Source organism: Micromesistius poutassou (genome assembly GCF_964030765.1).
Source record: "Micromesistius poutassou genome assembly, chromosome: 6".
Lineage (NCBI taxonomy): Eukaryota > Metazoa > Chordata > Actinopteri > Gadiformes > Gadidae > Micromesistius > Micromesistius poutassou.
In genome coordinates, this window is record NC_140276.1 from 12,673,588 (window position 1) to 12,686,108 (window position 12,521).

Sequence of the window (12,521 nt, forward strand, 5' to 3'; positions counted from 1 at the left end):
ATTGTATCTCTCAAACCCCTTTGTGCACTCACAGCCACATTGCAATTGGACGCGTACAAGTTCTCCTTTTAACAAGAGAGCCCTGGTAATGGCTAGCCACCATGAGCGAACCCTGGCCGGCTGTTGCGTTCCGACCCCGGCTCGTTCTCCCGGAGGCCGGCTCCTCTCCGGCGGCAGGGCTGAGCGGACAGTGGAGCTGCAATGGCCACAGACCAGTGGCCATTTTAAGATGGGGCAGTGTCGATAGTGACCGCTAGAAGACGCTGTGTTTTCATGAATAGTCCAGACCAGACAGCGTAGGGGTAGGCTGTGTGATTATGGTGAGCCCGAGCCCCGCTCCCATAGTGACACACACACACACACACACACACACACACACACACACACACACACGCACGATGCATTTGACTGCGTGCCAAAACGCCGGGCTCTCACAAGAGGTGGAGTGGACTCCGCGTCCTGGTGCGTCCGGAGTGCGCTCCGTCCAGACGGGATGGCGCTCTAGTATTGGAGAAGGGCTTCGGGAAGCCTGCCTCCTGCCCTGTCCTACTGGCTATACTGTTTGGCAAGCAGTTATGCGCAGTATCACTGCATATTAAATTATAGTCCTCATGTATAGTTATTAAAGAAATACTATTATAATTCGTATTTGGCCTCCTGAAGGATTCACGTGGCCAGGCATACATTGTGCTTTGAAATGTATTCTTGATTGGGACATTTGACGAATAACATTGAATTGTCATTTATTTTTAATGGAATTCAGGTACAACTTTTTTTTTTTAAGGCTAATTGCGGTAAAATGAAGGTCAAACCTGTAGTATAAAGATGGGCTGTAGGGCTACCCCATCAGATGGTTTCGGAATATTACAACAGAGTTAAAAGCCAAGCTGTCAAAGTAGGCCCATAGCCTACGGTCCCATTCAACATGTTCACCATATGTCTGCGCAAGTTTCACAAATCCACCAGTAATAATTACCCTATAGGCCTACCGAATGTGTCAATGTCCATAACAAGTGGATATCAATAAATATACACTAATAAATAGCACAGTGACAATAGTAATAGAGTGGTTATTACATGTAACCCGTATTGATGAAGTGCTATTAAATCTTTTTTTAATATATATTTTTATTTTAGATGATGGATACAGATAGTGCATTGTATTCAATAATATCCAAATCATTGCGCCACGTGGTTTGTATAACATGACAACGTTTAGGCTGTCAAGGCATAGGGAAATGAAAAAAAAGGACACAACGCAAAGTAAAGCTGTCATTCGGGGACCGGGTTCGGGTTTGCTATTTCAGTTCCATGAGTCCACTTCGTATTTTGAGCGACGCCCCCAAATTCCGTGAAGTGTGTTTGCATACCCTCCGCGGGGAAAAGCGGGGACGGATAGGTGGAGGAATCGGGAGGTCCACCGTCCATATGCGCTAGAATACCACGAATTTCGACTTCATGACTATTTCATACGTCCGATTGGGAGAGTTCGGACCGATGTCATAAGGTAAGCCGCCGCGTTTCAACCCACACTTAGCGCAGATTCTTTTTTTCGTTAACAAGCAGTCGCATTTCACGCGCAATGAGAGACGTGTCGCAACGACCACTCGGACTGTGGTCAGCTCGCCATAGCGGCGGCGGTCGTGCACCGTGCTCTTAGGTAACGTTCATGACGCGAGGCGATCCGTCGACCCGCGACCCGCAAACGGCGTACGTTTGACAGTCTATCCGGCCATAGCCCACTGTGCACTGTGTTAATTGCTTAAATAGTTTTTCAACAAATGTTGACACGGAATGTAAGCCCGTTCTTTTTTTATCCTCCGCAACCGCATCGATGCGCACCTCCTCGCTGCTCGTCGATACCAGACAAAAGACAACCTCTTTTTTTATGGTCCACAATCGGTTCCTCCTCGACTATGCTTTTGTTATGAGTCTGGCACACATAACACCAGTCGTCAAAATGTATTTGAAAAGCGCGCTCCACATTTGACCTGCGCATATGCGCATATCTTTGCATATTGTTGTCGCTCTGTTATTGATTGCATTGATATACCGTGAAATTCTTAAAGGGGCACTGCCTTTTGTATACGGAAATCATTGACAAACATATCCGATATGTACGCCTGTGGATGTTTATTCCGGGAGGAATATTACAAAGTGTATTTATGTACATTTATTTGAAAAAGACAGATATATTCACATGTTATGACTGCCTTTTCAAACATAATGCCCAAGTGTTTGGTAAACATATGTCATCCTGACTATACATTTTTCCCCCCTTGCTATTGTCGTTTAACAGTATTTCTATTCTTAACCTTCCTCTATTCATTGCTCCGTTTATTTGTGGCTCCCCAGGACTCTGAGGCTGCAGCAGAGAATGGGAATAGGGACACAGGCCAAGGCTTGCCATTTTGGCTGAAGTAACAGCAGGACAGTTGTCATCCGCACATCGGCTACCACCCCCCCCCCCTCCCTTTTCCCTTACCTCTCCTCACACGCGTACAGACAGACACACACACACACACACACACACAAACACACACACACACACACACACACACAGACACACCCTCCCCCCACGGCACATCCACCGACAGCACACGACCACCACTCGGTCCCTGCTATGTCCACTGCCGTAGACGTCGCCGGCCCTTCCTCCCCAGACCAGGGCACCACCAGCTGCGCCAAGATCCCCAACGAGCCCCTGCGCCGCAGCCTGAAGCGCTCCAGCCACCCCTACACCCTCTCCCAGTACATCTCCACCCCCAGCGCCCCCGCCCCGGTGGACGTCAGCAGCCTCATCCAGTCCTCCTCCGCCCTCCACCACCACCAGCAGCAGCAGCAGCAGCAGCAGCACCACCACCACCAGCAGCAGCAGCAGCAACACCACTCGCAGCACCACCAGGAGCAGCAGGAGCAGCAGAGGTCCAGTCAGGCCGGCCCGCCCAGCAAGCCTCGCCGGGCCCCCTGCTGGCCCGACATGTGGGAGTCCCCCAGCGGGCTGCACCTGGCCCACGCCGCAGAGCTGCTGATGCGGGCGGGGCTGCTGGCGCTCAACCCCTCCACGGAGCAGGCGGCCGCGCTGGTGCAGCCAGGCGGCCAGCCGGCCCGCGCCGAGGCCCGGGCTGAGAAGGGCGACGCGGGCGGCGGAGGAGGAGGTGGAGGCGGCGGAGGCGGCGGCGGCGGAGGCGGAGGCGGAGGAGGAGGAGGAGGCGGAGGCGGAGGAGGAGGAGGCGAGGGCGGCTCGGGGCCCGAGGAGGAGGAGGAGGAGGACGCGCTCATGGGATGTGGGACTGAGTTCCAGCCCTTCCTCGGCGCCTGGTTCCCCTTCAGCCCGGCGCTGTTCCCGCTGGCGGCCGGCTTCCAGATGGGCGGCGCGGCGCACTGGCGCAGCGCGGCGGCGGCGGTGGCGGCGGCGGCGGCGGCGGGCGCCGGGGAGGGCATGGAGGGGCTGGTGGCGGAGGGCTACTCCCCCGGCTCCCTGGGCGCCGGCGGGGGCGGGGCCGGGGTGGGCGGCCGCAGGAAGCGGAAGCGCTGCGGCGAGTGCGTGCCGTGCCGGCGCCAGCGCAACTGCGACCAGTGCAGCAGCTGCCGCAACCGCAAGCGGGGACACCAGATCTGTAAGTACAGGAAGTGCGAGGAGCTGAAGAGGAAGCCGGGCGGACCCGGGTTCGACAGCAGGGTGCCCGGGTTCGACCTGCGGGGCTCTGAGTTTACTTTGGGCCTGGCGCAGGAGCGGGCCCACGCCGCGCTGGACGGGTAGCCGGCGGCGATGGGACGCACGGGGGGGGGGGGGGGGGGGCGGGCGGGCGGGCGGCGGCGTCACGGCTGGACGACGGTTGGGGGAGGGGCTAGAGCACCATGGGGGAGTAGGACGGGATGGTGGCGGCCCGGAGGGGGGGCCGGGGGGGGCTCGCCGGAGAAGGTCCACACACCCACCATCCTTTCTTTTGACAATCAGCGACTTTGGAGTGGAGAGATTAGAGGATACCTGCGCGTATCGATAAGTAAACCATTACAAAAACGTGTAAATAGTCTGTAAATATCTGGCAAAAAAACAACAATATGTCTTTTTGTTTTCTTTTTACATCTCTTTCCGGTTTGGATGTATTGTGTTATGAGATTAAAATCGAGCCAAATGCTTTTGTTTTCTTTCTTACGGGGAGTTTTGTTAAAATGTTATTCTGTTGTTCTGACGTCAAAGCATCGGTAAGAGATGGGACGGGTTCAGACGTAGGATAATTGATTTCACGTGCAACTTGTACTGTATAGCGCTGTTTGGCCTTTTCAAATAAAATAATGAAATTGACCGTTTCTAATTGTCTTCGGGGTGGTTGTGTACCTCAGTGCACACCGCTTACCTACGTGTTTGCTGTGATTCGGGGAGCACTTGTGTGCACATGTTGTGCGTGCGGTGTGTGTCTGCGTGTGTGTGTCTGTGTGTGTGTGTCTGAGTGTGTGTATACGTGAGCGTGAGTCTACGGATTATGACTCACCTAATGGTGTAGCTGTGCGCCTTATCACAGTGCCACAGACACACACATATACACACACAGACACACACACACACGCGCGAGCACACCTACACACTGCTGTGGCAGGTTGGCTGCCATTGAACGTACACGAGTACGAGCGACGCACGCACACACACACACGCTCCAAAACCTAAAACAAGGCAAATATTCACAAATTCTAAAACTATTCCACCTTTTTTTTTTTTTTTTTTTTTGACTCACAAGTGTATCTTATGTAGACAAACGCACACTAACGTACGCACACGTGATCCGCCGTTGGGTTGAACCGTGGTTTATAGGCTGGGGGGGGGTTGGGGGGGGTTGTGCTTGTTGCCGTAACGATGGCTGATGTGATAAGACCTTCTTCCTCAGCGCCACACTCCAGGGGACCGCAGGGAAGGCGTAACCATGGTAACGGCCGGCCCGAGGTGTCACGCTATAATTGGGCCACGGCTGCACTTCCTGTGCGCCTTCAGTCAGGGGGATCGCAGAGGGACTGTGCGTGCGTGTGTGCGTGCGTGCGTGCCTGTGACCGTGTGTGTGTGTGTGTGTGTGCGAGCTGTGCGTCTGTGGGGGTGGGGGATTGCGTGTTTGTGTGCGTGTTTGTCAGAGAGGCAGAGAGAAAGCACAGCACGCCAGCCAACGCCAGGACACTGCCAACTCATGGAGAAAAGCACGTCGGCGCTCCCAACACCGTGCTATTACAATGTTCCCAGTGAATGTGAGGAACACGCCTTCTCCCTTTCTCTCTCTCTCTCTATTTCTCTCTCTCTTTCTTTCTCCCCCTCTCTCTCTCTATCTCTCTCTCTTTCTCCTTTTTTTTAAAGTCCACCGTCTAGTATTTCTTTCCTTTCCCAGACAAAGGGGAATTTCAAATTCTTGGATCTGCGGCTTTTTTTTTTTTCGCCCTTCGGTGCCTTTCTAGTGATTTGGAGCTTAATCCCCCCACACACCCCCCACCACCCCACCCCCCCCCCCCCCCCCCCACACCCCCCTCCTCCTCCCTTTTCCCGTCACGCATGCACACACACACTCACACACATACACACACACACACACACACTCGCACACACACACACATACACACACACACCGGAAATCTGTGTCACCCGCTGCCCAGAAGGCCCAGTCGCTCCCTGAACGCCTGCAGTCTGGCTCCACTGGCCTGCAAGATGGCAGCAGGGAGAGAGAGAGAGAGAGGTAGAGAGAGTGAGTGGGAGAGAGCGAGAGAGCCAGGGGAACGCGGGGCAGAGAGAGAGAGGGGGAGAGAGGTAGAGAGAGAAGGGGAGGGGAGGAGGGGAGGGGGACAGAAGGCCAGAAGCGTTGGATAGATACGGGAGGGAGAGGGAGAGGGAGAGGAGGAGGAGGAGAGGAACAGGGAAACGAGAGCGAGAGAGGGGAGGGGTGGCTGTGGGGGTCATGGGAGGGGAGGGTGGTGGGCGGCGGTGGTGGCGGCGGGGGGGGGGGGGGAAGGGGGAGGGGGGGAGGTCGAAAGCAGATACAGCGAGAGCGAGAGCGTGAGGAGGCTTGCGGCGGTGGTGTGTGTGTGTGTGTGCGCGCTCGCCTGTGTGTGTGTGTGTGTGGGAAGAGGGGGGCGGTGGAGGGGAGAGGGAGAGAGAGAGAGAGCGAGAGAGAGACGTGCTGAAGGACGGAGAGGCAGCAGGGAGGGACGGGAGGGGGCAGCGGGGTGGGGGCGGGGGGGGCATAGCAACGTGAAACCATCGGGGGGGAGAGATGAAAAAGCAGGCCACAGAGGCACCGCAGAGAGAGGGAAAAAAAAAGAGAGAGAGAGGGAAAGAGAGAGAGAGAGAGGGAACAAGAGAGAGAGAGAGAGAGAGAGAGAGTGGGGGGGGGCAGGGGGGGAGATGGACCATGAGAGATAGAGCGCGTGAAGTGATGGAGAGAGATTGAGATGCAGCGAGACGGAGAGGGTGGTGGTGAGGTGTGTGTGTGTGTGTGTGTGGGTTTGTATGCGTGTGTGTGCGCATGTTGAGGGGGTTTGTATGTGTGTCTGATTGTGCGTGCGTGTGTGTGTGTGTGTGCCTGTGCGTGGGTGTGCGCGTGTGCGTGTGTGCGGAGGGGGTTTGTATGTGTGTCTGATTGTGTGTGTGTGTGTGTGTGTGTGTGTGTGTGTGTGTGTGTGCGTGAGTGTGCCTGTGTGTGTGCGTGCGTGCGTGTGTGTGTGCGGAGGGGGTTAATGATGGATGCGTCGTCCAGATAGCCAATGTGTGCTGTCACCGAGGGCGGCGGTGAAGGCACATACGTTCTACCTCTCTCCCTCTCCAACCACTAACCTGGTCCAGTACGCAGCACTGGGGCCAGACCAGTCCTCTGCTCTGGAACCATCTGGAGCCAGCCAGCCCGCTCCAGCTGGGACCGGGCGGGGGGTGGAGGGGATGAGGGGGGCGGTGGGCATCCTTTGCTTTGTTTGTTTGTTTGGCTTTTGTTGTTTGAATTATTTATTTAAATCACTATGGTCACACATCTTCCATGTGTCCTCACATGTCTCCTTTACATTCCGCATAATTTGTTTCACAATCCTACAAATGTGTAATACTAATCACGATTGATCTGTTTCTTGGTTATTGGCTATATTCAGTATTATAAACCACAGACCTCGCGTTCAGCCTCTGGCGATATCGTCTCTGTCGACCTTTGACCTCTGCCGCAGGGGAGTGACACAGCCTAAGTATGACGTTTATACGAAAATATATTCCAAATAAAGTCGGTATAACTTTCACGTAACACGATGTTGAAAATGGAATACAAATTGCATGCAAATGACATGCAGCCACAATGGATGAAACATCTGTTAGGCTAAAATGGTATTGCATTAGTGAAATGTATTCTACCACTTGATGAATCCTGCGGTGTGTTCGGCGGGCCTCTCCCTAACCCGCACCGTTTGACGACGGCTACACACGCACCGTTCCGCCGGGAGAATCTGCCATTTATCAGCACGGACGTGTAATGAGTTCATTTTAAAAACCGCAACATGAGGTCCTTAACATTATTGTTTTTGAACGTTATTGTTTTTCGCGAGTGCAGTTTTCTCTCGCTCATGCTGTGTCACAATAGGCCACAGTCTTTAATTGGATTAAATTATTCATGAACAAAAGGATTAGTGCGAAATTCACTCAGGGCCACCAGGACGGTTCACACCTCGTGGTAAATATGTAGGCTTGCCTGTGCTTAATGAGTCGGCGTGTAGCAAATCGTTCTCCTCAAAAGGTTTCACCGTCAATATGAGTGTCAATGTGCCCTTAGCCACAACAACGGAGTTATCAAATTATATTGATTGAACCAAAATTGTGAGGCAAATTCATTTTTTTCCACAATGGTAAATATTTGTTGGTCAAGGACGCAATATAGGACCACATTCCAGAAAGAATGTAATCGCGTATAGCTCCGTTCTGAAGACTCACCTCACAACATCCTTATAAAGGCCGGTGTGCCGACCCGACCACAGCTCCCACCTGCAGCAGTCCGCCTCTAATGGTCTTTACTCTCCACTGGGTAGACGGGAGTTTACCGTGGTTCAGCTGAAGGTTTAGGTTAGGAGGTGACGACTAATCTGATCGAGTGTGGGCCTTCAAAGGCCTTTGAGAGTCATTTTGTTAAAAAGGCTTTTGCATGAACAAACAAATGCATGACGCCGCCTAGTTTTACTTCAGATTGAGATACTACAGTATTAATATATTCATTAACGCAGATAGCATAGACTATTTAGACGTCAGCAGGTAGAACTATGACATGTTCCTGACTGTGCATAAAAAGCGGATATCTCCCAGGAGTATAGCGCCCAACACACAACAACAAACCCACCTTTGTGGATGGGTGCTGGATCTATCCGCTCATTATGACGTCATTGTTCACCGAGCGTAGGTGAGACCACGTGGGAGGGGGGCCTCTCTTTGATGCCTCCGTCCATTAAACAAGGGCAGCTGCACAACACCGGCAGACCTCCCCAATGCTCTCCCTCCGGTATATAGCTCTGTCTACACGTAGCCTTCTGAAACCCCTCTAACGTCCCCCTAACCCTCGCACGATTCGGCTTTTTCTCATCCAATTGAAACAGAAACTGTATTTTGTCTTACACGACACGCCGTGTCACGGGCAGCAACACATGAAAGGGCACATTGTATTACATTTCTGCAGGGAACAATCCAATGCCATTCATGTTGGCTTCCTCACTCCCAGAATGACTTTTCACGGAGCATGGACACAACGCGCTTCGCTCGTGGGGTAAAATAACAAACAAAAAAGGTCGTTATAACCGCGGATCCAGGCCTTTTTCCCCTTCCAATATGTCGCCTTTCTAATAAGGGAAAAGATGGCCCGGGTCCTACAATGCTTCACAGAGGAAACCCTACACTGACCTACTATATATAGACGGGGTTTTCACACTGTGCCTGACTGGCCCTGGACGGTCACATGATTCAAGACATATGCAGACACTGCGTATGACCACACACACACACACTCGCACGCACGCACGCACGCACACGCACGCACATACGCACGCGCGCGCACACACGCACACACACACACACGCACGCACACACACACACACACACACACACACACACACACACACATTAAATTGTAATAACGTAATAGCGTAGGCCTGATAGTTAAACCATATAACGCTACTGCGAACTAACACACACATCAATTATCCCAGCCTCCCATCGTCGAGCGGGCGGGTGTGTGAGCGGGTTCACTGGGTCCCCCGCCGTCCAGCTGTGGGCCGCGCTCCGCGGTGCGTGATAATCGGCTTTGCTCTGTTTGATCTCATCGATAGGCTCCTCCGTTCGGATCCCCCCCTCACCCTAATTGGACAAAAGACTCCTCAAAGATGCATTTCTAAACATCTCTTATCGATGGCTTTCTTACTACACCTCCCTCATCCTCCGCCCTTAACTATTTGTTAAAGTATTTTATAGACTTGTTTTGTGATCTTATGAGGTGGCACACAAAATAAACACACAAAACAATCCAGACACATGTAAAATAGACACAATTGTATTTTACAGCCAACCCCCCCCCCTCCCCCCCAGAAACAAGACACAAAGTAAGGCCTGTCCGTGTTCTTTTGGATTCCCATACAGGGCCGGCAGGGCCACATAAAAGGGGTCTCTCTCTCACACACACACACACACACACACACACACACACACACACACACACACACACACACACACACACACACACACACACACACACACACACACACACACACACACACACACACACACACACACATAAAACGTCCTCCACGCCAGGTCCCAGAGAACGACGTGTCTCTAATGAGAGAACGCGCTACAAAGGCGAGGCATCGGAGCGACGACGTAAACAGGACATCATGTGACCCCCCCGTAGTTAAGCAGTAACTTCAGGTCAAACATTCCAGTCCTCAAAGTCGAAGAGGGACGGTGACGTCAGAAGTGGAGACGACGCACGTGCAAAGCCCTCCCCCCCCCCTCCTCCTCCTCCTCAGCCCCCACCCAATATCTGATGAAATGCCGGGACCCAGTAGGCCTATCTTATCTACACCACTGCAGTCAGTCGTTGTGGAAGCAGACCTCATTGCGAGTTTAAGCGACGGATCCCTTTCCTGAGTTGCCACATTATTAAACGCGTTGTCCGTTTAGCCCAATAACACGCAGCTCCTCTTTGGGGTTAAAGCGCACGGAGAGGGAGCGGATCTGTGTTTTAAAGTGACGGCTCTAATTTTTTGGAAGTCTGATTTATTACGAACATACTTTAAGGCCCCAACCCCCAGAAAGTATCAGCGAGAGACAGTGAAAATATCCACTGATAAAAGGCCACATGAGATTGCAGAGTTAGCACAGACATACAGAAACCTTTTGTACATAGAGAATGGAAAGTACCAAAAAACATGGCTTTATAAAAAAATATATAGAAATGATTCATTTCATTCCATATTTCAAGTCAATAGTGCATGGCTGACATCTTCAAAATGAGGCCCCAAACAGGCCAGTTATATATTTGAGAATACCCTGCGATTGTAAATATATATAAATATTTAAAAAAGACACAGACATCCATCCGTTCATTCTCTAGCAGCTTCAGTGTTCCTGTTCCATCATCCAGGTTTAGTTGTGTATCTCTCCACCCCTCTGATGTCCACCTGTCTCCTGTGGTCCCTCCCTTGAGGAGAGGTCCTGGAACCAGCTCATGGACGTCACCGTACCTCCACCCGCTCCGAGGAAGGACCCCCCCCCACCAACCAGGCTCAGCCACATCAGTGCATTGACGTTCTTCTCTGCTTTTGTTGCCATGTTGGATGCGCTGAGCTTGAAATGCCAACACAGCACATAGACATTGCATTGAACGCAGCCAGCTAGCCGGCCGGCCAGCTAGCTAGCGGCGATGCCCTCAGGTACTGGCCGGGGGACAGAGCTGTTGCCTGTCTGCAGGTGGGGGGGTTTGACCGGTACGGGGGGCTTGGAGGACACCATGGTCCCCGGTGCGGGGGTCCTTTTTGACTCAGCCACGCGGGCTCCGAACCCAGGCTCCTCGCCCGGGCCGCCTGAAACGGAGGAGCGTCCGGTCATTGATTATTGATCAGCTATTACTTATTCGACATTGTTAGTGTGCGTGATTATCATTCAAATTCTGGCAATGTTTTTCCGCCTCCCCTCTTCATTTAAATTCCTCACCTCGGTCCAGCAGGAGCGTCCTGTCTGCGTCTAACGACTGCGCCCGCAGCGGTGGCGGGCGGTTGCCATGGCGACGGAGCCCGGGCTTGCGGAGAGGGGCCCCGTCGCGGTCGAGTTCGTCGCTGTCCTCCTCCTCCTCCTCCTCCTCAGTGGCGGCGGCTCCTCGCTCATACACGGCGCTCCGGTATTCCAGCTCCTGGTCCAGGGATTGGCTCTGGTGGTTTAAAGAGAGGACGGGGGGGGGGGGGGGGGGGTGACGAGCGGGTCGGCAGTAGCTCAGGGCTGGTAACCAGAAGGTCGCTGGTTTCGATCCCCGGCCTCTCCTAGCGGAGTGTCGAGGTGTCCCTGAGCGAGACGCCTCAGCCTGACTGCTCTGGGCAGAGAGGTGTGGCGTCCCCCGGTCACTATGAGCTAGAGAAAGGAATCACGGTGGTAACCCACCGTGACGCCCGACGAGACTCCACTTCCTTTTCTATCGGAGCGATGATGGCCGGATGGTTAGCGGGCCAGGCGATTAGCCGGTGGTCCTACGTTGACCTGCTCACCTCTGTTGTTTCCCCCCCATCGCCGTGGTCACCAGCACATCACTGATCACGTGACATACGCCAGGTCTGCCTGCAGGCTCCAGGTCTCTAAAGCTACGCTGGAGGATGACTCTAAGGCCCCTCCCTAGACCCTCTGGCTTCTAGAAGTCACCCGTCTAAGGGTTAATGACCCTTTGTTAATGAACTATTCTTTAACTGTAAATGCCTGTGAACTCTATTCACCAACTAATCTAATTCTAATGGTATGTATGAAGGTATGACAAAACAACAACAGGGGGCTGAACGCCAATGTGTCTCTGGGAGTAGATCCATTGACAAATCCACACACACACATACAGCAAAACGTACCTTAGCTAGGGCCCGCGCTGGGCCAGGTCTACGGCCCCGTGGGTCCATCTCTCTGCAGGCATCATCATATCTGCAGGACAAAACAACTGAAGTTATGGCCAAGAGTCTAACGCGCTTCCTCAGGAGTCCGCATTACAGCTCAGACTTTCTCCACCTGGGTTCAGCGAGATGTGAACCAGGGGTATTTCACAATGGAGGTCGCCCACGTATATTGGGAAGTGAAACCATCAATACTCAATCCCACAATGCTAATCTTCCCATGGGGGGGGGGGGGGGGAAGCTTATCATGGTTGATGTCAATGTTGAACATTGCTCGCTGGTGGATGCACACGACAAGGCAAAGCGTTTATTTAGCGGGGGTCTAGAGAACCCTTTGGATAAGGACGTTTACTGCCAGTATTTAGAATCGTAGAACGATCATACATGTG

At 53.0% G+C, this 12,521-nt stretch overlaps 2 protein-coding genes across 2 annotated transcripts in view; one reads left to right on the top strand and one right to left on the bottom strand.

Annotated features, from left to right (window-relative positions):
* The first annotated feature begins 1,379 nt into the window (after positions 1-1,379).
* LOC311344956 (uncharacterized protein) lies at positions 1,380-3,799 on the top strand. Its single transcript, XM_084469312.1, has 2 exons — positions 1,380-1,507; positions 2,356-3,799. Exon 2 carries the CDS (start codon positions 2,624-2,626, stop codon positions 3,761-3,763), a length of 1,140 nt encoding a protein of 379 aa, XP_084325438.1. The 5' UTR covers positions 1,380-1,507; positions 2,356-2,623; the 3' UTR covers positions 3,764-3,799.
* A 7,071-nt stretch (positions 3,800-10,870) lies between these two features.
* The window catches only part of LOC311345312 (uncharacterized protein), a gene marked incomplete at its 5' end in the record, with an annotated part of 4,361 nt that continues 2,710 nt past the window's right edge, over positions 10,871-12,521 (bottom strand). Inside the window, 3 exons of the mRNA XM_084469672.1 lie at positions 10,871-11,070; positions 11,201-11,414; positions 12,094-12,163. Of these exons, the coding sequence (XP_084325798.1) occupies positions 10,898-11,070; positions 11,201-11,414; positions 12,094-12,163 (457 nt within the window). The 3' untranslated portion in view covers positions 10,871-10,897. The remainder of the gene's footprint in view (positions 11,071-11,200; positions 11,415-12,093; positions 12,164-12,521) is intronic.

What these genes read in the sequence shown, in the direction of transcription:
- LOC311344956 (XM_084469312.1), top strand. Translation starts at nt 2,624, where the DNA reads ATGTCCACTGCCGTAGACGTCGCCGGCCCTTCCTCCCCAGACCAGGGC.